The 26,984-nt window shown below is 45.1% G+C and overlaps 1 protein-coding gene and 1 long non-coding RNA gene across 4 annotated transcripts in view; both read left to right on the plus strand.

Annotated features, from left to right (window-relative positions):
• The window catches only part of LOC309528859, a 414,370-nt gene that overhangs the window by 180,178 nt on the left and 207,208 nt on the right, over positions 1-26,984 (plus strand). The gene's annotated exons all lie outside the window — the stretch shown is intronic.
• Positions 1-26,984, plus strand: part of SPRED2 (sprouty related EVH1 domain containing 2) — an 80,117-nt gene that overhangs the window by 29,295 nt on the left and 23,838 nt on the right. The window contains exons 1-2 of one of the 3 annotated variants that reach the window (XM_082216451.1): positions 10,284-10,390; positions 14,457-14,614. The exons of 1 other annotated variant lie outside the window; for it this stretch is intronic. Coding sequence is in view for 1 of the 2 variants with exons in the window: in XM_082216450.1 (XP_082072576.1) it covers positions 10,374-10,390 (17 nt within the window). In the remaining variant the exon portion in view is untranslated. Of the gene's footprint in view, positions 1-10,272; positions 10,391-14,456; positions 14,615-26,984 lie in introns of those variants that run through there. One more of the 3 variants, XM_082216450.1, reaches the window with a different exon arrangement.

The following is a 26,984-nucleotide window of genomic DNA, read 5'->3' on the forward strand; positions in this document are numbered from 1 at the left end:
ATTGTGTTTAGTAGACGTCAGATGGTACCCCCAAGAGTTAGCTGACAGGCTATGTGCTCAAGTAAAATAGTTCAGGCAAAACTAATTCCAGGGGCATGTTTGTGCCTGATACAGTGTCACTGCCAGTAGATGCAGAAAAAAATGTATAGGAGAGCTTTTGTATATTTACCTGAAAAGTGTTAATCATTAGTGGAAGGCAGGGGGGGTGGAATCCACATGCCAGCAGCTGTAGGAACAAGCAGGAACAACAGAGGGAGAATCTGGGCATTAGGTTTGTTTGTGCAGTTTGCTAGGAATGCCCTAGTTCAGTCTTGCCTCCCACATGAAGTCTCTGCATGGTCATAGACAACTGCTCCCTTTTTAGCCTTACCTTCTCACACACCACTCTGTGGTGTAAACCACAGAGCCTAGGGCTTGCCGACCAGAAGGTTGGCGGTTCGAATCCCCGCGATGGGGTGAGCTCCCGTTGCTTGGTCCCAGCTCCCGCCAACCTAGCAGTTCAAAAGCACACCAGTGCAAGTAGATAAATAGGTACCGCTCCAGCGGGAAGGTAAATGGTGTTTCCGTGCACTGCTCTGGTTTCGCCAGAAGCGGCTTAGTCATGCTGGCCACGTGACCCAGAAAAACTGTCTGCGGAAGCGGACAAACGCTGGCTCCCTCGGCCTGTAAAGCGAGATGAGCGCCTCAACCCCAGAGTTGTCCGCGACTGGACTTAACTGTCAGGAGTCTTTTACCTTTACCTTCTCGCACCACCACCCTATCTGCTGTATGGCTATGATGATAGTGAGCAACATTACTGGATTGCTGAATAGACTGCTGAGGGAAACCCTTACATGCATCTTGGGGGAGGGGGAATCACACATAGTAAGGGGCTTTTGGCCCCACGCCAGGGTCATGCAGCCCTTTGGGCCTGCCCCAATGTCACATGAGCTAAAACCCTGAGCGTATGTGCTTCTAGTTCTCATGGGAAGCCATGGGCCTAGGCTTCCCCCTGCAGATGTCCACATCTCAGGTGTGTCGATTGGGACCAGGGGTTGGGGGCCACATGACCTTGAGGTGGCTCCAACAGTGAAGTTCTGACCTACAAATTCACACATGTACACGAAGCGCATGTGAAGCTCTTTGTGAACACACAAATGGTTCTTCCTAGGTATAGTACATGTTTTGGGGGAAGAATTGTGTTTGTTCGACTAACCCAAAACTTTGCTAATTACATGTCGTCTGTTTCCCCTCTCCCGGGATTCTAGAAGGCAGTTCCCAGAGCAAAGAATAGGAAGTGTCCTGTCAGTCTGTCAGAGGCTGTCATCACATACACAGGAAGTCCCTAACTCACCAACAATTTCAGACCCATTGGCTACCCTCACCTGGTTTAGTTGGCCAGTCAAAGCAGTTCTTGGGGTGTGGCCGCTGTTGCATGCTGACAACTTTGAGGAGCACAGGTGAGATCTGAGTGCAGGGTGGGGGCCAAAGGTACACAGACCACCCCAGAAGGAGTGCAGCGTACCCCACACCAGAGGTAAAGGTAAAGGGACCCCCGACCATTAGGTCCAGTCGTGACCGACTCTGGGGTTGCGGTGCTCATCTCACTTTATTGGCCAAGGGAGCCGGCGTACAGCTTCCGGGTCATGTGGCCAGCATGACTAAGCCACTTCTGGCGAACCAGAGCAGCGCACGGAAACGCCGTTTACCTTCCTGCTGGAGTGGTACCTATTTATCTACTTGCACTTTGACATGCTTTCGAACTGCTAGGTTGGCAGGAGCAGGGACCGAGCAACGGGAGCTCACCCCATTGCGGGGATTTGAACCGCCGACCTTCTGATCGGCAAGCCCTAGGCTCTGTGGTTTAACCCACAGCACCACCCGAGTCCCCCACACCAGAGGTACTACTCCCCTAACATACCATTTAAAGAAATCCCTCAATACTCAGCTCTTGTGATCCTAGCTACGATCACAATATTGATTTCAATGGAATTTCCAAATATGTGGTCTTAAGATTAGGGCATCATTGTACAGTGGTACCTCCGGTTGCGGACGGGATCCGTTCCACAGGTCCGGTCAAATCCCGAGGTTTCCGCAACCTGAAGACTGCTTCTGTGCATGTGTGCGCAATGAAACCTGGTAAAATACTTCAGGGTTTGCCGCGCGCATTACGTAAACAGAAGTGCAACTATATATCATAGGATCCAAATTCAATCAATCACTGATTTTATTTATGCTTCGGTCTCTTTAATCCCCAATGTCAGTTTCTTAAATTTGGATTTGGGATGGGTTTGTGGGAGCAGCACTGGATGTTGCAAATCTTATTTTGAAGCCTTGGGATTCTGAACATGTAGCTTCTAGTTTAAATTGTATCATTTATTTATTACTCTGTACATTAGCGCTGTACATTGAAGCACAGTTGCACACATGGACTTCACAATTTATTCTTTTCATTACCTTGCTGCTTGTGTGAGGATTTTTTTAGCTGCCATTGGCTAGATCTTGCATTTTATTGGTGGAAACTGCTTTAATTGTTAAAACCCATCACATTATAGCTGATCTGTTTTACCATGAAGGCTGAAGTTTAATGTTTCCACCTTTATTTTTTATAAAATGTGTTATCTCTGCCTTGGTTATTAGATGAGGGAAAGTGGAGTATCTTTTGGGTTAGGCCAACTTAAAGTTCACTCCTAACTTTAAGATGTTAAGTTTTTGAAAGCCCTCCTCAGAACAATTCTAGGAGTACAGAATCAAAATTGCTTTTCAACAACCTTGGTAAATCAGTGGATAAAATTGTGTTTCTTTCTTTTTAACCTGGTAAAAGTTGGGTGTTGTAGAACCCACACCTTAAATTCAGCTCCTGAGAGATGTACCGTATTTTTCACCCCATAGGACACACCGGCCATAGGACGCACCTAGTTTTTTTTGGGGGGGAATAAAGGAAAAAAAAATTTTCCCCCCAGGTGCGGGGCTTCCCCCAACCCCAGCCCCCAGAACAGGCTGCTATCCGCAAGCCGTGGGAGAGCTGTGCGAAACCCGAAGCTTGGGGTGTGCTGAGCTCAGCGCGCTCCAAGCTTCTAGGTGCTGGGCAAGCTCTCCACTAGCCGTGGGAGAGCTTCGTCTCCCACGGCTAGCGGATAGCTTCCTGAAGCCTGGAGAGTGAGAGGGGTCGGTGCGCACTGACCCCCCTCGCTCTCCAGGCTTCAGCGAAAGCCTGCATTCGCCCCATAGGACGCACACACATTTCCCCTTCATTTTTGGAGGGGGAAAGTGCGTCCTATAGGGCGAAAAATACGGTACTTCCACCTGTGAACCTACTGAAGGGAGCAAAGGGTGCTGACTGGGTACTGCGAATTTGCCAGTGTTAATACACACACACACAAATGATTAGCTGATAGGACTGGTGCTCAAAACTGGTACTGGAGATAACACTTTATGGAATCTGGCTTCACAAAAAGCCGCCTTATATTTTTATACATAGGTTTTGTAATGGGGTGACTAGGTTTTCTCTGACAGCTCAGCTTCCTACATAACCACAGTGACTGAGACTTCCTACTTCAGTTTCTAGGTAAAAAGATGACCTCTAAGTATTGTTCCCTAATCTATGGCATTTATCATCTGAAGTATTATTAGACTATTATTTTTAGGTTTCTCTTTCATATACCTGACTGTTCCACTTTCTTGAAACCTTACCTATGATATGCATTTTCAAAAAGGCTATTAAAAGTGAACCCACTCTTAGAGATGGCTTAAATCCGGGTACTTAGCTTTTTACATTCAAAGGGGACATTCATCCAAATTGATTCATGGTGCCCAGGAAATGCTAAAGTTTCTGCCTATTTATATACCTGATTTGTTTCAAGAGATAAATTTCTTTACTTAGAAAAACTAGGAAAGAGAGGCAATTGGATATACTGGGGCTGTTGTTGTTTAGTTGTTTAGTCGTGTGACTCTTCGTGACCCCATGGACCAGAGCACGCCAGGCACTGCCTCCCGCAGTTTGGTCAAACTCATGCTGGTAGCTTCAAGAACACTGTCCAACCATCTCATCCTCTGTCGTCCCCTTCTCCTTGTGCCCTCCATCTTTCCCAACATCACAGTCTCTTTTCCGGGGAGTCTTCTCTTCTCATGAGGTGGCCAAAGTCTTGGAGCCTCAGTTTCACGATCTGTCCTTCCAGTGAGCACTCAGGGCTGATTTCCTTATACAGTGGTACCTCGGGTTAAGTACTTAATTCGTTCCGGAAGTCCGTTCTTAACCTGAAACTGTTCTTAACCTGAAGCACCACTTTAGCTAAAGGGGCCTCCCGCTGCTGCCGCACCGCCGGAGCACAATTTCTGTTCTCATCCTGAAGCAAAGTTCTTAACCCCAGGTAATATTTCTGGGTTAGCGGAGTCTGTAACCTGAAGCGTTGCCTGTTGTGTGCCTGTTACGTAATTTTGCAGCCAGCTTAGATAGCAAATTTTGGGAGAATGAAGACTAAGGTTTACACATGAGAAGCAGCCAAACAGGTTTCATGCGGGTCCAGGAGTCCCCCAAACAATTCTAATATTATTGGACATCCAAAGATTGTAACAGATAGGTGTGCTATGACCAGAAAGTATGAATAAACCGTATGCATGCAGAGCAAATGGTTCTCAACCACTCACCCAAAACGAACAATCCAAGTTACAGGTCAAAATTACCTGTGTATGTACAGGAGAAATTCTAGAAAGCTCCTGCCTATTTTGCAGATTAGAGAGACAAGCTTCAAGGGAAATCTATGAATTCATGTTAGAGAGTTCAAATGCAAATGCAAGCTCCCCTTCGCTACTTCTCCTTTTGCAACGGATGCAACACAGTCACAGGACGCCTATAAATGCACATAGAAACTCTGCCTCCATACATGAAGTCAGAAAGACAAGAGACTCGCTTCCTCATTCAAGCAACACAGCCAAGAGGAGCAGATAATGAGACAGATACGTAGAGATGTATGAGAGGTACTAATATAGCAACCACCACCCGAATTTAAGGGAGGAAGAAGACTCAGAAAAGTACAAGAAAAAGAATCAACACACATACCTGTCTCCTCCTAGAACTGCTAGCACATTTGCAAAGCTTAAGCAGGGTTGGGAATATGGGAATTGTATTGTTGTATTGCTATATTGTTTTTAACACTTGATTGGAAGCCACCCAGAGTGGCTGGGGAAACTCAACCAGATGGCCGGGGTATAAATAATAAATTATTATTATTGTAGTTGCAAAACATCTGGAGGGCCGAGGTTGAGGAAGCCTAGATGACTCTCATGTACCTCCCAACTCTTCAATTTTATGAGTCTATCATGCCTTTCTCTCTCCCTCTTTTGATCCATTTAAAGTTGTCGTATTTTTCACTCTATAAGGCGCACCAGACCACAAGACGCACCTAGTTTTTGGAGGAGGAAAACAAGAAAAAAAAATTCTGAATCTCAGAAGCCAGAACAGCAAGAGGGATCGCTGCGCAGTGAAAGCAGCAACCCCTCTTGCTGTTCTGGCTTCTGGGATAGCTGCGCAGCCTGCATTCGCTCCATAAGACCAGTGTTTCCCAAACTTTTTTGGGCAACGGCACACCTGTTTAATGAAAAAAATCTTGCGGCACACCACCATTACAGCCCCGTGACGTCAGCGCGCAGCGTCACGCCGGGAGGGACGCACGAAAGTGAAAGTTTTTTCCCTCCCCGTTGCCGGGGAACCTCCAAGCTTTGGGGGTGGGAGGAGGCAGCAGAGCGAGGGACTGAGGGATGGCGGCAACTGAGGCGGCGGCGGCTGTTGTGGTGGTGGCGGCGATAGCGGGCGGAGGAGGGGGCGGCGGCAGGGCTTGAGGAGCCGTCGCCGGGAGTTGCTGCTGCTGTTGTTGCTGCTGCTGCCCGGACATGCCGGCCTCCTCCTCCGCTGTCTCGCGCTCCTCCCTTTTGCACGCGCTGCCCCCCCGCTCGGCACCACCACCGCGGAGCCGACACCGGCTTGACGCGGATCCTCGCCGCCGCCGCCTCTCACTGCCCGACTCGCCCGCCTCCCTCCCACGGCACACCAGCCAACGTCTCACGGCACAGTAGTGTGCCGCGGAACACCGGTTGGGAAACACTGCATAAGACGCACACACATTTCCCCTTACTTTTTAGGAGGGGAAAAGTGAGTCTTATAGAGCAAAAAAGATGGTAGTTTAAGGTCCCAAAGCTGGTAGCCATAGTTTTCCCGTTCAGATGGGAAGATATGGTTAATTAGATACTTCCTGTGCATTGTGAAGGGAAAAAACAGTTTGTGCTGATCTCTCCTTAAGTCAAGATACGATCCAAACAATGCTGTGTCGATATTACATGCAGGACAACAGAGATGGCTTGGCTTTTTGGTTTGAGGTGTCTGTTGGGAAATCATGGGAAGTTTTGCCAACAATGATGGCTTAAGCTGTTGTTGGTTCACATCCCTTGCACCAGGCATGTCCAGAGTCCGTTTCGGGGGCTGTTTCAGGCATTTTTAAATTTTCTCTTGTCTTAAGATCATTGTTGGGAGGCTTCAGGAGCTGCCAGAAATTCCTTCAGGGGACTGTATACAACAAGTACCCTGGCCATCCTGGGTTAAATAATTGTTTTATGAAGGATGAAGACCACTAAGAGCTTCAGGAAACTAAACTTCTACTGTATGTTATAAAATGCACAACAACACAAAACCAAACCAGTTCCTCCTCATTGTTCCAACTTAGTAATTCCTCTACTGCAGGCATGTCCGGTGTCCGTTTCGGGGGCCTAATCTGGCCCGCTTGTTGGTTTAATCCGGCCCCTGTGGCAGTTTATTTCCTGGGATAAAACCCTAAAAAACCCTCAACTACTTCAATCCTAAAAGAAGCTCAACAACTTCAATCCTAAAAAAAGGTCAACAAGTTTGGTCGGCCCTCACGGCTCTTCACTTCATCAAATCCAGTCCTCTTTGAAAAAAGTGTGGACACCACTTGCTTTATGTCAATTAAATCATATAATATTTGCTTGAAGACTCCACATATTCCATTCTGGTGGGGCAACTCATGGGCATTTTGCCTCCTTTTACCCATTGGATTATTCTGCCCATCATGGATCTGTGGAAGATTTCCCTTTTCTTTTGCCTCTTTTGAAACAGAGGCAGCTTTCATATTGTCACTGGGGGTGTGTTTTTTTTGGGGGGGGGGTTCAATAACATACTGGCAAATTCAGGTTGTAAAATTAAAGTGGATTTGGTGCTTTTGCACAACAAACCTGTTTCTCTCTCCCCGCCCCCCCCGCCCCCCTTCAAACAACTTGACTTCTTGCAGTTAGGAAAGTGACAGGAAAATGCACTGGGAAGTGTGGGGTGAGAATTCCTTGGTGTAACATTGTGTAACCTCCCTTCCAAGAAAATTGGAGCGAATGCCCAAGAAACAGCCGATGTGCAGACAAATCAGGATGAATGTTCAGTAAACAGATCTGTCTGGAAGCAAACCAGAGTGTGAAAAGCTTGTCTTTGGTTTGTTTTCAAGTACACCCCCTGCTTGCCTCAGGATGATAAACAGGCATGTTATGGTGTTTTTAATCTCTCTTAGGGAAGGAAGTACGCTTTTAAATAAACATCAGATACCTTTCCATTTCTGCTATCTTGAATGAAAATGAAATCTTTAAAATACCTTGCTGTTTGTGCGTGTGTCACACTGTGCTCTTGAAACGGTTTCCAAGGTACTTCATAATTTCCCCCTTTCTCTTCTTGAAAAATCCAAGTGAATTAAAAGCAATTAGAGCTTCAAAGCCAGCTATATTTAAAAATAGTAGCATTTTTGTGCATGTTTCTTCAATAGAGTCCTTCGCCTATTGGAAACAGCAAGCCTGGATCTCTTCCAGCCTTCTCCTATATTATTTGATAACTTAGTTGTGACTAAAGCCTTTAACATACTCTGAATATTTAGATAAATGCTGCTTTTTAATTTTAAAAAGAGCACTCTGTGCTCCTTTTGATCTGACTCACTTATCCCTTTCATCAACGCCTGCCGTCCTCTTCGCAAACCACTTCTGCTACTGAGCTCTGTCATCCGTAGGCTGCACAGTTAATACAGGATTGATCAAAACTGGGTGGTTGTGATGCATAGCTAGATTTACATAAGCCTGCAGAAGTATCTGCCTTGTTTCAGGCTTCTCTCGGCTGTCAAAATCTAGAGAATTCTAGTTCCACACTCTTCATAGAATCATAGAATCATAGAGTTGGAAGAGACCACAAGGGCCATCGAGTCCAACCCCCTGCCAAGCAGGAAACACCATCAGAGCACTCCTGACATATGGTTGTCAAGCCTCTGCTTAAAGACCTCCAAAGGAGGAGACTCCACCACACTCCTTGGCAGCAAATTCCACTGTAGAACAGCTCTTACTGTCAGGAAGTTCTTCCTAATGTTTAGGTGGAATCTTCTTTCTTGTAGTTTGGATCCATTGCTCCGTGTCCGCTTCTCTGGAGCAGCAGAAAACAACCTTTCTCCCTCCTCTATGTGGCACCCTTTTATATATTTGAACATGGCTATCATATCACCCCTTAACCTCCTCTTCTCCAAGCTAAACATGCCCAGCTCCCTTAGCCGTTCCTCATAAGGCATCGTTTCCAGGCCTTGGACCATTTTGGTTGCCCTCCTCTGGACACGTTCCAGTTTGTCAGTGTCCTTCTTGAACTGTGGTGCACAGAACTGGACACAGTACTCCAGGTGTGGTCTGACCAGAGCAGAATACAGTGGCACTATTCTTTTGGCACATTATGTTTTTTTTTCTTCTTCTCTGCATACCTCTTAACTGTCCCTCCAGGCGATTCCAGTGGCTGGTCCCAACATGTGGAATTTGGGGGGGGGGGTCCACCTGCTCCTGCTCTCTGATTGTTATGTAGCCTCCCCTTCTCTTAGGCAGAGGCTTGTCCTGTTCCTCCGCACCCTTCTCTTTTGTAGGAAGTTTGTGCTAACATCCACTTTTGACTTGCTTATAGGGGAGCTTCAGTTGTGGTTTGCTGGCGTTGGCCTTTATAGCTCTTGCACTTGGAAATGCAAGTGTGCAAATGCAGGCGAGCGCTTGTGCGGTAGAACTATAATACTCCCATAACTCTCCCCCCTCTACCTCTCCCCCCCCCGCCATGTTTAAATCAGTTGAGCTCCAAAACCAGAAATATGCTCAACCTCTGGGAGCAAAGGGGTTTTAAAAGAATTGGTGAGTGCAAAAGGGGTTAAACGCCCCCTTCTCCCCATGCCAGTTCTCCAATACAAATGACCCCTATGCCCCTCCCCCCAATGTTTGTTGGACCTTGGCAATTGATGCTTCCCTATGAAGGACATGTCTTATGACATGGGTAGGCAAACTAAGGCCCAGGGGCTGGATCCGGCCCAATCGCCTTCTAAATCAGACCCACGGACGGTCCAGGAATCAGCGTGTTTTTACATGAGTAGAATGTGTGCTTTCATTTAAAATGCATCTCTGGGTTATTCGTGGGGCATTTTTATTTTTATTTTCAGAATATAGTCTGCCCCCCCCCCACAAGGCCTGAGGGGAAGGTGGACCGGCCCACTTCTGAAAAAGTTTGCTGACTCCTGTAAGCCAGATGGGACCAATATGTAGTTCCATAATGACCAACACCAAATCACGAATGGGAGGAAGGAAATAAAAATATATAATGGAATTAAGTATTTGTTACAATGACATTGTGATAAATATTTCAGGGCATTTTAAGGACATATGTTCTTTTATCAGGGGAAGCTATTTTTAACAGATTCCGTCCATAAGCCACAATGCAAGGCTCTTGCTAACTTCTCAGCGGTGCAGTGCGCTGCCTCGCATGGCTCTGTGGCATGTGTTTGACTGGGTTGGTCGCCGTTTTGTGCAGGTGGGGTCCACTCCCCCAGATGTACATTGCACCAAATCGGAGTAGCACCAGCCCCTAGCATCCTTAGCGGTCCTGAGTAAAATGTTTGTGTTTCAGCTTTTAACCTCCTCACATCGGAAGCAGTGCTGAGACATTCAGTTGGTTCAGGGCATTGCAAGGGTGGTTGTTCAGTGGTGAGGGCAGGATATAAATGGGAATAGCAGGATGCTGCTGTTGGTTTTTAAAACAACACCAACGGAGAAGGTGGAAGAGTAAAGGTGGAAGTGTTTGGTCAGTTTTTGGTTTAATTCACTGTGGGAATGCTGAAACATGAGGAACTACGCAACTGGCCTATAAAATGTAGAATAGTCCTCTGATGACTCATCTAGTACAATGCAGTATATTTGTCAAGGAGACTGAATCATGCAAAGGGGGGGGGCACTTTTCTGCTAACCAGCTGGTACTCGAGTCAGCAAAGCAATCCATTTTATCGTATGGTTTATTGTGGCAATAATGGTAAAAACTGCACGCGGGGTTATAAAATGTAGAGGAAATGGCATCTGTCGGCAGGTACGTGTCTTCCTCTTTTAGATGCTGTGTGTCCCTGGGCTCAGGTAGCCGGATTTTTCCTCTTTCCATGGTTTCTAGTCTCCCTTTTTAAAAACAAGTCTGTAAATTCTGCAGTGGTCTGTTGTGGAAAGAAGGCACATTTTAATGGCTTACGTTTAAGATGTTTCACTGAGGAGAGTAACTTGTTCTTACATGACCCTTTTGGACTGAAATGTGGAGGGTTTTTTGGGGGGGGGGGAGGGATGAAGGCTACCCGTTCATGAACTGAGTGACAGGGCAAAAAGGGAACTGGATTTTGAATGGCAAAGCATATCATTGGGGACTGGGGCTCTTATCTATATGAGTTGGCAGGTGACTAACATTCCTTGAAGGATGAGTGTATCTATCATAGCTGATTTGAGTTGTGATAAATTAGACTTTAACCAACGGTATGTGCAGTAATAGCAGAGGGCTCTTGCCCTGGGGAGGATTTCCCTCTCACCAAATTCAAAAGGGACAATTCGTTTTATGCTTCACAAAATGCTGTATTGCTATTTATTTTTGTCTGTATTTGCTTTATGCAGCATTAAAAAAACAAAAACAAACCAGGAATGAAAAAAAGAGAAATTCAACCACAGGTAGAGGTACATTTATGGAAGTCTGTGGGGACACTTACATTTTGCCAGTGGCCTCGTGGTGAAGATTGCTGATCCAGTAATCCAACTGTTCTATTTATAGCTATGTCTGTAAAGCATAACAAAGCCTAGGGGTCGGGCCAGTTTTGCTGATAGATGTGCTTAGCATCACAGCTTAAGCTAATGGTCCCTAAAGGTAAAGGACCCCTGACAGTAAAGTACAGTCACGAACAACTCTGGGGTTGCAGTACTCATCTCGCTTTACTGGCCGAGGGAGCCGACGTTTGTCTGCAGACACTTTATCTGGGTTATGTGGCCAGCATGACTAAGCCGCTTCTGGCGAAACCAGAGCAGCGCACGGAAACACCGTTTACCTGGCAGGAGCAGGGACTGAGCAATGGGAGCTCACCCCGTTGCGGGGATTTGAACCGCCGACCTTCTGATCGGCAAGCCCTAGGCTTAGTGGTTAGAGCACAGCACCACCCTGTCCCAGTTGTCCCTAGGTCCCCTTCAAAGCCCCTCCAAAACTTTAAGCAGGCTTCACCAGCAAAAGCTCATCTCCCAACAGAGCCCATCTTCCTATCATTTCCGTATCTGTGGAATATTTTGCCAAAAGACAGAAGTGAATTTTGATAGAGAAACGTTATTGAATAAATGCTTTCCCTTTTGTATTAATTTGATAACAACAACGAAATGCAGACATAACAGCAGCAAAGAAAACACAATAATAAAAAATGCTAATCATAAGGCATCACAGCCTGGAAGGACAAATGCTTTGACACACGGCTCGCAAGCAATACTTGTATTAATGAACTGTAGCCATAGCACATGTGACCATGCTATCTACAGGGAGACTTGTCTGGGGAGTTTTAGAAGAAACAGGAAGAATAGTAGTTGTCTAACGACAAGGTTATCTTGATTTTTAAAAATGACATACATCATCTGTATGTCTTTTTTTACTTTTTTTATTAAGTAACAAATAATTCTCTGAGGACCGTTTTCAGCCGTGGAGGCAATTGTAGAAGAATTATCAATTCATTAAAATTCCCGCTTCTGTGTGTTCACTCTCTCAATATGACACCTAGTTATTTTATTAAAAGCAATTGTACCCCACACTCTGTGCATCTTACAGTATTTGAAATCTACAATTATCTAAAAGAAACAGGAGCCATCACTTAAAAACAAACACTTGCTGCATGAAGCAAAAGTCTGCTGGAATAAAACAAAGTGTTCACCAATTGGCAAAGAAGAAGAAGAGGAAAGGCAAGAGAGGATATGTGTATATGTCTGTATTTTCACAGTTTATTACATGCTCATTCTCTGGACATCAGGGAAGGAAACTTGTGAGTGAGTGGTTCCTGGATCTTGGAAGACAGAAAGTTGCCTGCCCTGCCGTGTGTAACCTCCCAGATGGATTACTATGTGGGTCTATCCTTGGAGTCAGTCTGGGGGCTGCCACTTGTGTACTTGTGGGATAACAAAAGGCGAGGTGGATGAAATATCCTGAGTTGGATTATATTGTTTTCAGTGTTGCTTTCAATCTTTCTTGTCCCCACTCACCTCCATCCCGCGTTCATTTTATTTTATTTTGAAGAACAGAGTTTATGACTCTGTTGGGCAGGGGGAGGAACAAAGGAGGCAAAGAGAAGAGAAATAAATGTTTGATGTAAATCAGAAAATGGAGCTCATTCCCAAACGGCTTTTGTTGGAATGTTAAATAATGTGATGTTTCTCTCGAAAACTTGGTCCAGAGATTTACCTTTTCACCTACGGAATTCATGTCACTTTTCAGCCTGCAATTCTCTTGTGATTTTCAATACTGTGATCAGTAATTATTAAGTTCTCCCTCCCCACCCACGGTCTCAAGCTGTCAGGATCAGACCAGCATGCACAGATCTAATCCAAAGAATCTAGCCAAAGTATCACAATAGTCTGCCCCCGATCAAACAGTGAACCCCAAAGAAACACACTTTCAAAGAGAATGTGAAATATGAATAGTAAACAAGGCAAATCGACAAGGATGTGAAGAAAGCATGAGAGGTTGCCCAGTGCCTTTTTTCTTGCTATCAAGAATCTCCATCACATAAACACAGTGACCTTGGACTTTCCCATCCAGTTGTGCGAGGCTTCTCCACATTTTGAGTGTTCTGCTAATCTTGCTTTTTGTTTGTAACTTGTCTCACTCACCAGCTGGTTATAACCTGGGATCTACCGTATTTTTCGCCCCATTAGACGCACCGGCCCATAAGACGCACCTAGTTTTTTGGGGGGGAAATAAAGGGAAAAAAATTTATTCCCCCCCCCAGGTGTGCTGCGCTAATCCTGAAGCTTGGGGTGTGCGGAGCTCAGCGCGCCCCAAGCTTCTGGGTGCAGGCAAGCTCTCCGCTAGCCCTGGGAGAGCTGGGTCTCCCACAGCTAGCGGATAGCTTCCTGAAGCCTGGAGAGCGAGAGGGGTCTGTGCGTACCGACCCCTCTCGCTCTCCAGGCTTCAGCGAAAGCCTGCATTCGCCCCATAAGATGCACCCACATTTCCCCTTCATTTTTGGAGGGGGAAAAGTGCGTCTTATAGGGCGAAAAATACGGTATAAGCAGATCTTCATAAGGCTGAAACATCAACCATCACCCACAAAAGCCACCCCCAAAAAGGCACCCTGCTTTGGCAACTGCAGGGGGGCATAGGCTTTTTGCTGAGCCCACTCTGTTCCGCACTTCTGGCCACTTGCAGCCTAAACTTTTGCAGAGAAAGTATCCTAGAAGAATGCTGTGGCAATTTCAACCAGATGTAAAGGAAGATATGACCTTGAATGTCTTTGGGGGTCCAGGCTTTTTAAGGGCTTGTTGAGATAGTATCTCCTTAAGTTATGTCTGGAAAACAACACTCCTCCATCTTCCCGATGGCTGAAAATGAAGCTGTGAAATGGGACCCAGAGGGACATCACAAGAAGGTTTCATTGTGCTGAGCAGCAATTACCTTTTGTGTCTTTTCTGCCAGGAATGCACAGAAGCACTCCAGTAGCTCCACATCTAAAAGAACAGGACACCATGTCCCCTGATAACTCTTGCCCAAGATCAACCGATAGGGCAGCAGAATGCAATCAAAGTGATAGCATCTCCCAATGATTCCTGGATATATGCTTTCTCCTGGGATAGAAATCCTTTTGCCTATCCCAAGCAAAAAACCTAATTGGCATCCCATTTTCCACTGTTTCATGCAAGGAAAAGCACAGCAGATTGCACAATACTTTTTTTCTGGGAGGAAAACGGCCTCATCCTAACAAGAAGGGAACTCCTCCCATTCACTGGTCTACATGTCAACAATCTCATGCTTCTATTAATAGGTTTGTTTTATCCCATGGGTGGCATCCTAGAAAGGAACTCCCTACCATTGGCCCATCTGGGATAAAATAAATTTCATTGGTTAACTTCAAAAGCTATGATGTCATTGATTCCAGATCTCAGACCAACCCTCCAATAAATAGAGAGAAGAGTTTTTGCTGGTCCACATCTTCCACTTCCACGTCCAGAAACATGACCAAGGCAATACCAGAGGTGTGTCTATTAGAGGGCCTGTCTTTCTCCAGGCATCTAAGCTTTATATATTCTAGAAGAGGTAAATCTTTGAACGAAAAGCATTTTAGTTTATTAAAAAAAACTAGGAATGTGATCTTTTGATACTTGTCTTTTGAGCCAGCGTTCTTGTCCTTTGTTGATATTGTAACAAAATGCTTTAGCCTAGGAATTCTGCTTATGTGATTCTGGTAAAAGTGATGCATTGATTTCTCTGTGTGCGGGCAATGCAGACTAATGTATACTTTCCAAAAGGATTTATTGCTATTTATCATACAAGGACCTGCAGCCCTTATAGCCTGCTGTAAGTAGGAGCAGATATTCTTTTTATGGTGTTAGGAGACTTACCCACAGTGTTTAAAAGTAAACCATTTCAATTTCCCAATGTTGGCTTGTGTTTAAAGGTAAAGGTAAAGGTACCCCTGCCCGAACGGGCCAGTCTTGACAGACTCTGGGGTTTGTGCGCCCATCTCACATCTATTGGCCGGGGGCCAGCGCTGTCCGAAGACACTTCCGGGTCACGTGGCCAGCGTGACAACGCTGCTCTGGCGAGCCAGAGCCGCACACGGAACGCCGTTTACCTTCCCGCTGGTAAGCGGTACCTATTTATCTACTTGCCCCCGGGGGTGCTTTCGAACTGCTAGGTTGGCAGGCGCTGGGACCGAGCAGCGGGAGCGCACCCCGCCGCGGGGATTCGAACCGCCGACCTTTCGATCGGCAAGCCCTAGGCGCTGAGGCTTTAACCCACAGCGCCACCCGCGTTGTGTTTACAGAGTCTCAAATGTAGGCTGTATTCATCACCAAGAGTAGACCACTTGGATAGCAGCTGAATCGGTAGCATCTTGCTAGCCACCAGAATAGTTTGGTGTTTGAGTTTTGGGGTTTCTTGGCAGGGGGGGGGGGTTGTTGCTGCTAGTGATTTAGTTTCCATGCAAATTTCAGCGGGTATTAAAATTTACTGGTCACCACTAAAACTTGTACTGTGCTAAACTTGCAGCCATTCTATACATCACACAGAATGTGATGATAGCCTAGGATTGCATATGCATTCGCTTGCCACAATGAAAGCTGCACTAAACCTTTTTTTTTCCCCTCTGGTTTCCTAGTTATGCAGGGATTTCTGTCTGTGCAGGAGCACACTCAGATCTGACAGATATGTCATACCCGCCACCAGAAGTAGCACGATTCAATCTGCTTGCTGCTTTAATCTGCATAATGTATTGATAGGTTCTTGATCTGCAAAGAAAAGAACTTTGTGTAATCACCTGCGTTAGAAAAGCTGTGATTCCCGTGAGTGTTTTCAAGAAGAGTTTCAGGCAGAGACTCAGCAAATAGATCCAGAGAAAGCTGGGGCAGCTTAACTTCAAACTGTGGTGACACGCATGGCCATCTGAAGGGTGTTTGTTGAAAGTTAAGAACATTGCTGCTAGCAGTATATATTACAGCTTCTATAGCTTACATATAGTAGGGGTGTTTAAAATGAGAGTCGCCATAGCGACCCGTAGTTAAAAGTAGAAGTCGGCAAATGCGTCCTCTTTTTCCCCCTCTTCAAAATATGGCAGCCCTAGGTAAAAGAACTGAGGAACTGCTGTAGTTAAATGATTCCTCCAGTAGATTTGAGATTAGAGTTCAATTCTGTTTTTAGAGAATGCTAGCCTTCAAATAATGCTCTGTTTTTCCCGAAAACAAAAAACACCTACCAGGCAGCCAATGAAATTTGCTCTTTCCAAGTAATTGGATCAATCTGGTTTCTTCCTTTTTACCATGACCTCATGTGAATGCGAATGCAGAATGTGAAGCTGAATGGAGTTAGTGCAGGTTCTGAATGGTTTTTCAGCCATTAATTTGCCTCTTTATTGGATTCGGCCCTTTCCTTTTGTCTGTTCCCATTTAACAACCTCCACCTTTGACCTCTGACACTATAATGTTCTTTTGCTGAATGGACGCTTTAGAGCCAGATGATTATTCCATTGTAAATTGTGGAGTCATTAGGAGCACTCTATTCTTAAAGCTTTTTGCTGTGCCAAATGGTTTGTTCTGTGCTTGAAGATTCTGGGGAGAAATAAGGGTGTTTGTTCTCCACAGAACTCAGTTTGGTCATAGCGCAAAGTGTAAGAACATGTGGGTTGCATGCATCCTTGGTTCTGTAAGCAGCCACATCAGTGCAAAGTAATTTAATGCATCTCTAATTATAGAATTATTGAAGAATTATAAGTCAAATGCTTGGGCATAGAAAAGTTTGCTCATTTTAATTCCCCCCTTGCTTGTAAAAATAAACAGGTTCCGAAATCATTTCAGATTACAACTTGTTTATGGTGAGAGGGGTAATTGTTCATTTTTGTGCAGTTTGTCTCTGTTTTGCCAGTGAATTCAAAGTTGCTTTGCTTATTTCTTTAGTGCATTTGTCTTTTTTGAGTGGTGAGGGGAATGGGAGGTGTTAACTACGAAATGAAACCCATCTAAGAGAGAAGCAATTTAGGTTTTTCCAAGTTATTTCTTGTATTGGCCAACACTTTAAATTAAAAGTGTAGAGAAGAATTATTGAAGTTTGGTCTGTTGAAGGCCAGAGACTTGCTTTTGACTTCATAGCAAAAATCCCCTTTCCATCACACCCAAACGCTTTAATAATTTGCAGTTTGGGGATCCATGGCCCCTTCTGATGGGTACAGGATGGAATTATGCTTTTAAATATAGTGATTTCTTGCTATTCCCAATCTGAGAAATCTGCAAGCAGATCAGCCTACCACATAATCTTAGCTGAACAGAGCAGAATGCTATCTACTGGTGCCATCATCAAAGGATCTGAGAGAAGGGTTGTCCCCCAGCCTCCCGTATGACGCTTGGTTTCTAACACGCCCATCCCCATTCAGAACTCAAGTGAAATCAAAAGTGTTTGCTCCCACTACAAACTTCAAGTATTTTCTATTACCGCTGTTGCAAAAAGTTGCTGTTGCAAAAAGTCACTGTGGTCATTCTGTATAGAACTGGACTTTGCATATAATAATAATAATAATAATAATTTATTATTTGTACCCCGCCCATCTGGCTGGGTTTCCCCAGCCACTCTGGGCGGCTTCCACAGAAACCAAAAAACACTAAAATATCATACATTAAAAGCTTCCCTGAATAGGGCCGCCTTAAGATGTCTTCTGAATGTCAGGTAGTTGTCCATCACCTTGACATCCAATGGGAGGGCATTCCACAGGGCGGGCGCCACCACCGAAAAGGCCCTCTGCCTGGTTCCCTGTAGCTTCGCTTCTCGTAATGAGGGAACCGCCAGAAGGCCCTCGGCGCTGGACCTCAGTGTCCGGGCAGAACGGTGGGGGTGGAGACGCTCCTTCAGGTATACTAGAATAGTCATTGGATTTTAATGGTCTTTTGGCTCAACTGTTTATAATTGTTGGGAAGTATGACTCTCAGCTATCTAGTGAAAAGTCATGACAGCTTTATTTGAGGCTGACCGAGCTGCTGCAGGGGTTGTGTGTACACACACACACACACACACACACACACACACTGCTGTTCTTGTTCACTTTGATTTCCTTTTCCTTCTTAAATACTCTTTCAGCCATATAGTGGTGCCTCGCAAGACGAAAAGAATCCGTTCTGTGATTTTCTTCGTCTAGCGGTTTTTTCGTTTTGCGAAGCAAGCCCATTGACGGATTAGCGCTATTAGCGGCTTTTAGCGGCTTATCTGCTGATCGGATCAGCTGATAAGCGGCTTAGCGGCTTAGAAAAAGGGGGGAGGAAAAAAACACCAGCAGGAACTCGCAAGATATTGTCGTCTTGTGAAGCAAGCCCATAGGAGATTCGTTTTGCGAAGCACCTCCAAAACGGAAAACCCTTTCGTCTAGCGGGTTTTCCGTCTTGCGAGGCATTCGTCTTGCGGGGCACCACTGTATTAAGGTACTTTGGCATGAGATGGGGAGTGCATTTACATATGTTTTCTCTACACCTGGTTGTTTACCTGCCTGCTACTTCCATGCATATGATGAAGTGGGCTCTCGTCTCCTTGGAGGTTTATGCCACAGTAAGTCTGCTTCAAGTGTTACATCTGTTATGGTGCTACAATTCTCCTGTTTTAAAGCGTTAAGGCTAATGGCAGGAGGTGGCACTCAAAATGTTTTCACACTGTGCCTAATGCAAGTTAGCACAGCTACTGCTTTTCCTGTGTCAGTTTAGCCACTCCTTTAAACTTTAGGCAGGGAGAAGATGATTTAACAGGTTGGGACTTCCCTCTCCCCTTTTACCATAATTTTAATCAAGGTAATACAACACTGGGATGCAGGTGGCGCTGTGGGTTAAACCACAGAGCCTAGGACTTGCCGATCAGAAGGTCAGTGGTTCGAATCCCTGCGACGGGGTGAGCTCCCGTTGCTCAGTCCCTGCTCCTGCCAACCTAGCAGTTCTAAAGCACGTCAAGTGCAAGTAGATAAATAGGTACCGCTCTGGCGGGAAGGTAAATGGTGTTTCCGTGTGCTGCTCTGGTTCGCCAGAAGCGGCTTAGTCATACTGGCCACATGACCCAGATAAACTGTAAGTTGTAAGGCAGGGATACCAACCTAAGGCCCATGGGCCACAAGCAGCCCACGGGGATCGTTAACTAGTATACCTGAAGGAGCACCCCCATCGTTCTGCCCGGACTCTGAGGTCCAGCGCCGAGGGCCTTCTGGCGGTTCCCTCACTACGAGAAGCCAAGTTACAGGGAGCCAGGCAGAGGGCCTTCTCAGTAGTGGCACCCGCCCTGTGGAACGCCCTCCCACCAGATGTCAAAGAGAAAAATAACTACCAAACTTTTAGAAGACATCTGAAGGCAGCCCTGTTTAAGGAAGCTTTTAATGTTTAATAGATTACTGTATTTTAATATTCTGTTGGAAGCCGCCCAGAGTGGCTGGGGAAACCCAGCCAGATGGGCGGGGTATAAAAAATAATATATTATTATTGTTGTTGTTGTTGTTGTTGCTATTGTTATTGTTATTATTAACTGGCCCACAAGCCAACCCTGAACCGAGCTGTCCACTTAGCGAGTCCCTGCGCGCTGCGCTAAACCGGTGTGGTGTGGGGACTCGCTTCTGCGCCGCCGGAAATTGCGTCTGCAGAGACGCCAAAAATCACGTCTGTGCAGACACAGACACCAGAAATCGTGGGCGCGCGTTTACATGCCTGCGCAATCTGGCCAACCAGGAGACCTCCGCTGGAGTGAACCGGCCCAGGTGAGGTAAACCTTGCCGCCCCCTGTTGTAAGGATTATTGCGTAAGTATTTTGAACTACTTAAAAGCACTACATAAATAGTAAATATTAATAATAAGTATAATTATTGTACAAAACGCATTTTGGAAGGAAATTAGTTGTTTATGTTAAAGCAAGAAAGCTGACAGTTACCGTGTTTTGAGCTATATTTGAGTAACCAAATTTGTGCCTCTTGTTCTTGCTGCTTTCTAAATGAAATAGAAAGAGAATGGGGGGGGGGGAGTGTTGGAGCGCTGTTAGTGCTACACATTTAGAGACAGCAGATAATTAAACGCATATGTTCTGCTTCTTGACCCAAGTCCTATGTTTGCCAAGGAACGCTTAAAGAATACAGTCCAGAAAGTATTTTTAGATTTTAAGCACCCCTGGAGATAAACTGCAAGTACTGTAGTTGTATTTTAAGTCAAAGCAAGATGATTCTGCAGTGCAGACTTAAAAATAAATAAATTGAAAGGGTACTGTTGTTACATTGAATCTGTTTGAGTGAATAGCAGACGAAATATAAAAGGTAAAGGACCCCTGACAGTTAAGTCCAGTCGCAGACGACTCTGGGGTTGCGGCGCTCATCTCGCTTTACTGGCTGAGGGAGCCAGCGTTTGTCCGCAGGCAGTTTGTCCGGGTCATGTGGCCAGCAGGACTAAGCCGCTTCTGGCGAACCAGAGCAGCGCACGGAAACAGTGCAAGGGCTTGGTGGATGCTGGTGTGTAGGGCATATGATTGGCATCTCACACACCCCAAAAAAGCCTCCAATATATTTCGCTTCTGTATGGTATACTGCCCAGCTATGCTGAAGAAAACCTAGTAAGTGGGAGTCTCCATTTTGCTTTTCCTGCTAATTGGTGTGGGGCTACCCAGCTCAGTATTGGATGAATTGATGAGTCTCGTTCTGGGTGGGATGAATGCAAACCTTGAGACACTGTGATGGAAGGAAAGGGCTGGCAGGTTTCCAGGTAGCTCAGAAACCTGCATTTTCCCTAAGCTTCCACCACCATAGATATCAGTCGAGCTAAAGTAGCTAAATCAGCCAATTAACACAAGTAAGAGCAGACTGCACAGATGAAACTCTGCTGTAAGAATGGACTTGAGTTGTTGGGCTTACAGGTTACACATTACAAGGGACACATTCAAGGGCGTCTGTGACCTTGGTGGTTCTGCTATGGAAAGTGGATACAGGAAAGGATCCGTGGAGCTATTGCTGGTCAGGGGCACTTTCAGTCCAGTATAGCACCAGGGCCTAATCCTGCCATGGTGCAGCCGTCATATCCTGCATCTTACGGAATGACATATTACTGCATATGGCAATCTCTTGTTTCCACCAGATCGTTCTGTTGGCTGTCTGGGGAGATGGTGGTACATTTATTGTGTGAGTTTTGTCTTGAAGAGTTCAAAATATGTTCCTATTCTGGGGGAAAGGGGCGTTTCTTCTTGTGTTCATTCTGAGAGAGAAGGTACAGTGGCCATACAATAGAGTACAGTCATACTTCGGGTTGAAGTAGCTTCAGGATAAGTACCGTATTTTTCGCTCTGTAAGACACACTTTTCCCCTCCTAAAAGGTAAGGGGAAATGTGTGTGCGTCTTACGGAGCGAGTGCAGGCTCCATGGCTTCAGCAAAAGGAATGCGAAGCCTCCGATGAAATGGAAATGGAAATGAAAAGGAGAAATGGAAGGGGCTCCGCTTTTCCTGCCGCTTCGCTGAAGGGGCGCTGCGCAGAGAGGGAGAGAATTTTTTTTCTTGTTCTCCTCTAAAACTAGGTGCATCTTATGGTCGGGTGCGTCTTATAGAGCGAAAAATACGGTATTTTTGGGTAGTGCGCTGTGGCAGCCCGGAATTAACGAAGCGCGTTTCGCCGCATGCGCAGACACTCAAAATGACGTCATGCACAGAAGCGGCAAATTGCGATCCACAGACGCACGGGCGCAGGTTGCGTTCGCTTCTGGATGCAAATGGGGCTCCGGAACGGATCCCATTCACATCCAGAGGTACCACTGTATACATTTTAACTGGTGTTGAAAATAGTTTCATGAGTGGTTTACCGTCTCTTTCTGGTGTCTTTGATACCATGAAGTAGCAACTACCGTATTTTTCGCCCCATAAGACGCACTTTCCCCCCTCCAAAAATGAAGGGGAAATGTGCCTGCGTCTTATGGGGCGAATGCAGGCTTTCGCTGAAGCCTGGAGAGCAAGGGGGGTCGGTGCGCACCGACCCCTCTTGCTCTCCAGGCTTCAGGAAGCTCTGCGCAACCCTCGGGAGACCGGCTCCGAGGGTTGCGCAGAGCTGCCTGCAGTCCCGGGATCAGCGCAGCTCTGCCCATCGCCAGCCCCACAAGCTCGGGGGACAGCGGGGAGGCAGAGCGTGCCTTCCCACTGTTCCCCGACCTGGTTCTTCCAGCCCCGCACCTGGGGGGGAAATAAAAATTTTTTTCTTTATTTCCCCCCAAAAAAACTAGGTGCGTCCTATGGGCCGGAGCGTCTTATGGGGCGCAAAATACGGTACATTTTCCCCCTTCTGCCCTGAGGAAATGTTAGAAGAGTATCCTCAAAAGGGCTGGGTAGCAAATGATTATGTGTCCTGGCACACCTTTATGGCCTGGCTATCTGTTGTTGGCACAGATCTGTCTCAAGACAATGGAGTGCATCTCCAGGGGTGAGAATAACAGTGACTGCTGCGGCTGCAGAGACCGGTAACACGTAACTATTGCCTCTTGTGTTGTTTCTGCTGCGTTAGCAGCAAGAAAGTGACCTCTCAGGTACGCAGACCTGGGCAGTGTGTATGGAGGCCCACTCTGTGTGTATGGAGACTCCACTCTGGATTTCTGTATGGTTTACTCCTTGGTTTTTTCTTCTCCCAAAGATGTCCCGCAAGGCAGCAAAGGTTTAGGATCAGAGTTTTCCTTCTTCTAGATAGGCTACCTTCTCAGGTTGATGAGCCCCATCAGCTCCTCGCTGTCCTCTGCAGCACGTGCAGGATCCAACCACCTTCTTGAATGTTGGACCCACTCTTGGTCTCATCCTCTCAGTCTGTCAGAGGGTTTGTTCCTCGGGCTTTTCTTCTCCCAGAGATGTCCCACAAGGCTGTCTAACCAGGAAATATTGTTGTGTCAGTGTTGCGTGAGGCAGCTCAGTATCACATTTAGTTTTCAGAATATTTTGTATTTTGGGGGTGGGATGGGAGCTTCAGTCTTGTACACGGTTAGAAAAGGGCTCACAGGCAAGCTTTGAGTGTTCAGGCTTAGTATGGTTGTCTACTATATATTTTGGAAACAATTTGGATTTTGGGAAAGGGGTTATTAATTCAGGACATGACAGATTTGGGTTCCCTTGTTGAATCCGTTTATTCTTGAATATATAAAGGGAACAGTAAGTGAACAGGATCAAAGCTAATGACTAATTTGTTTAGTGCTGTTGAGGCAGAATTGTCCTCAAAGTGGCAATCATGTGATATTTAAGTTGAAATGCATCTTTTTAAAGAATGTGGAAAATAGTGTGGTAAAATTGATGTTTGAATTCAGGGAAGAGAGGCAGAGAGAGAGAACCTCTAAAAGAAAGAAAAATGCTGCATTTGAATGTTTGAAATGCAGGATATGTTCAGGTTTTAATTTTTAATTTACTTATTACACTAATTTACACCACAGCTTTCCAGATACAAATCCTTCCAAGGCAGCTTATATTATCTTTTTTTAAAAAAAGAAGTACAGTATTTTAAACAATGGTAGCAGTATCTGAAAGACCATATTCCCTCATACAAACTTGCCTCGGTTTTGAGATCTTTGAGGGAGACCCTTCTCTCAGACCCACCACCCTCACGGGCAAATTTAGTTCGAATGTGGGAAAGGGCCTTCTTGGTGGCTGCTTCCTCCCTGGAGAAGCTAGACTGGCTCCCTCATTGTTTCCCTTTCGCCAGCAGGTGAAGACCTTGTTCCAATAGGCTTTGTGGAGCAGACTGCATTTAATGAAAGGGTTGGTTCCATGCTGTTTTTGTTGTGATTGTATGGTTTTAATTGATAAGCTGTATAACTGTTTATCTGTCTATCTATCATCTATCTATCTATCTATCTATCTATCTAATATGTCTGTCTATCATCTATCTAATTATAATTTCAACCAATGTTTAATTGTTTTTAATGGTTATTTTCCTACGTTTTAGCTGTTCTTATTTTTACCTGTAAGCTGGTTTGAGTCCCAGTCACGGAAAAAGGCATGGCGGTAATATAATAATAATAATAATAATAATAATAATAATAATAATAATAATAATAATAATAATAATAATAATAAAATAGCTTGGGATGAGGGAAAATCGAGCTGGAGCAGTTTCTGAGCTGTTCTTCACCTACCTACCTACCATTTTCTTCTCACCTCATGAATTAAGGAGTTACCATTACTATTCATGTCCGTATTCTTTTCTTACACACACAAGTAGGGGACAGGATGGATATTTATCTGAGGAAGGCTGTGATTGATGATTAGCCAAACACAGTTGCCAACTGTATTTGAAGAACACATTTTTTTAGATTTGCCTTGAGGGAGTCTTTAAACCTCTTTTGGTGACCACCAGCATTACGCTTTCCAGTTTTAAGTTCGGAATAGGGTAGTTGCTTTGGAAGACGTTAATCAGGCATCTGAATGACCAGTCCAACGAAGTTGATGTTGAAGAATTATGGCTTTGACACTGGTGATCTTTGCTTCTTCCAGGACAGTGGTATTAGTTTGCCTGTCTTCCCAAGCGATGTGCAAAAATTTTCAGTCACCATTGATGAAATCTTTCAAGGAGTTGGAGATGGCATTTTAAGTGGTCCGTGTTTCACAAGCATACAGTAAGGTTGGTAGTACAATAGCTTTGTAAACAAGCATTTCGGTTTCTTTGCGAATGTCCCAGCCCTCAAACAAATTGCAGTTCAGTTAGGAGAAAGCTGCACTCACAGAGCTTAGACGGTGCGGGATTTCGGCATCAATGCCAGCCCTTGTGGAGATATAACTGTCCAGGTAGGAGAAGTGACCGACATTTCCCAACATTACACCATTGAGTTGGATTTGTGGCACTGCAGTGGGTTTGTTTTGTGCTTGTTGGTGCAGCACTTTCGTTTTTTGGATATTGAGCAATAGGCCAAGCTTTTCGTAAGCTTCTGCAAAAATATTTAGGATGGTTTGGAGTGAGCACAACTACGTTGTCATCAGTATACTGAAGCTCTATGACAGCAGTTATGGTAGACTTACTCTTTACTTTCAGCCTACTCAGATTAAAGAGCTTTCCATCTGTTCGATATATGATTTCTACTCCAGTGGGGAGTTTCCCTTCGACAGAGTGTAAGATCATGGCAATGAAAATAATAGAGCTGGCACAATAACACAACCCTGTTTAACACCTGAGCCCACTGTGAATGGTTACTGTTATATTGTCATGGAGGAGTCAAAGGATGTTCACAAAATTCTCTGGGCAGGCAATTTTCAGGAGGACGGTCCACAGGACACTACGATTTACAGTGTTGAAGGCCTTAATCAGGTCAATAAATGCCATATACAGGGGTTGGTTTTGCTCTCTGCATTTTTCTTGAAGCTGGCAAGTGGTGAACATCATGTCCACTGTCCCCCTAGAAGGTCGGAAACCATTTTGGGATCCAGGGTAGCCTTGGATATTGTTAGAAGACGGTTTGCTAAAATCCTTGCAAGAGTTTTGCTGGCCGCATCTAATAAAGAGATGCCTCAATAATTTCCACAATCTGTTCTATCACCTTTTAAAAAAGAGATTGATAATTTTGGCACCCCTAAAGTCTGCTGGGATCTCCTCTCTCTCCCAGATTTTTTCCATGAGCTTGTGAATTTGTTGTGTAAGTTCAGTTCCGTCCACTTTGAAGACTTAAGTAGGTATCCCAACAGGTCCGCTGGCTTTGTAGTTTTTCATTTGGTTAATAGCTGTACACAACTCTCCCAGATTTTGAGGTACTGCAAGCTCATCTCTAATTTGTTTTTGCGGAATTTGTGAGAGGACCTCAGCAGCTATGTGGGAGTGTCAGTTAAGGAGATGCTGGTAATGTTCTTTCCAGCGCAGTGCAATAGTTTCTATTGGTTGAGCGTAGGGGGCATATGCCATGTTTTGGTCCATAGATGGTCTTTGTGGCTTTAAAGAAACTCTGTGCATCATGAGTGTTTGCTGGATCTCTTGAGCTTTTTTAATCCACCAGGTGTTTTTTAGTTCTCTGGTTCTTCTTTGAACCTCAGCCTTAGCGTTGGCTTAGGTTTTCTTCATAGTGGTGCAGTTTCTTTCTCTTTGCCAGATCTGAAATGCCTTCCTTTTCTTGTCAATAATGCATTCAATCTCACTGTCATTCTCATCAAACCAGTCCTGGTGTTTCTTGGTTTGGTATCCAATAGTTTGTTCACAGGTTGCAATAATGGATGTTTTTAGCTTGGTCCAGTGTTCCTCAATGTTTTCAGGGAATTCTGAAAGCAGGTGGTCCTTAAGAGTCGTTTGGAAGCAGTCCCGCTTAATAGGATCTTGAAGGGATTGAGGGTTCATTTTGTGCTTTGGTTTTCCTTCTGAAGCCTGCATTGAGGTAAAATCTTGATAGCCATCATGGAACATATTAATCTGTGATCTGTCCAGCAGTTGTTGGCACTTGTCATAGCTCTGGTAGGGAGCACATCACGGCAGTCTTTAGCATGGACAATAACATAGTCTAAGGGGTCCCAGTGGTTCAACTGAGGATGCCTCCGTGATGTTCTAAATTTATTCTTTTGTTGAAAGAGTATTTTAGCAATAACAAGGTTGTTCGCTGCACATATAGTCAAAAGTAAGATTTCATTCTGGTTGCTGTTGCCAATTCCTTCTTTTCGAAATCTCGCCCAATTCTTGCATTAAAATCACACAGGAGGATAATTTTATCCTCCTTCGGAATCTCTGATAGGATGGTATCCAGCTGAGAGTAAAAAAATTCTTTCATGTCTCCATTGGCATCCAGTGTTGGTGCATAAGCTCTTAGAATAGTGACCTTCTGGTTTTTGGCGAGTTTTATTTGAAGGGTTGAAAGTCTCTCATTAATGCCTGTAGGGACCTCTTGACAAGAGCTTCACAAGATTGTTTTTGATAGCAAAGCCTACTCCATGTATTCGTTCTCTTTCTAGAAGAATGTGTAGTCTCCTTTTTCTTCCTTCAGTTGTCCCTC

The sequence above is a fragment of the Podarcis vaucheri genome (genome assembly GCF_965113315.1).
Source record: "Podarcis vaucheri genome assembly, chromosome: 3".
Taxonomy (NCBI): Eukaryota; Metazoa; Chordata; class Lepidosauria; order Squamata; family Lacertidae; genus Podarcis; species Podarcis vaucheri.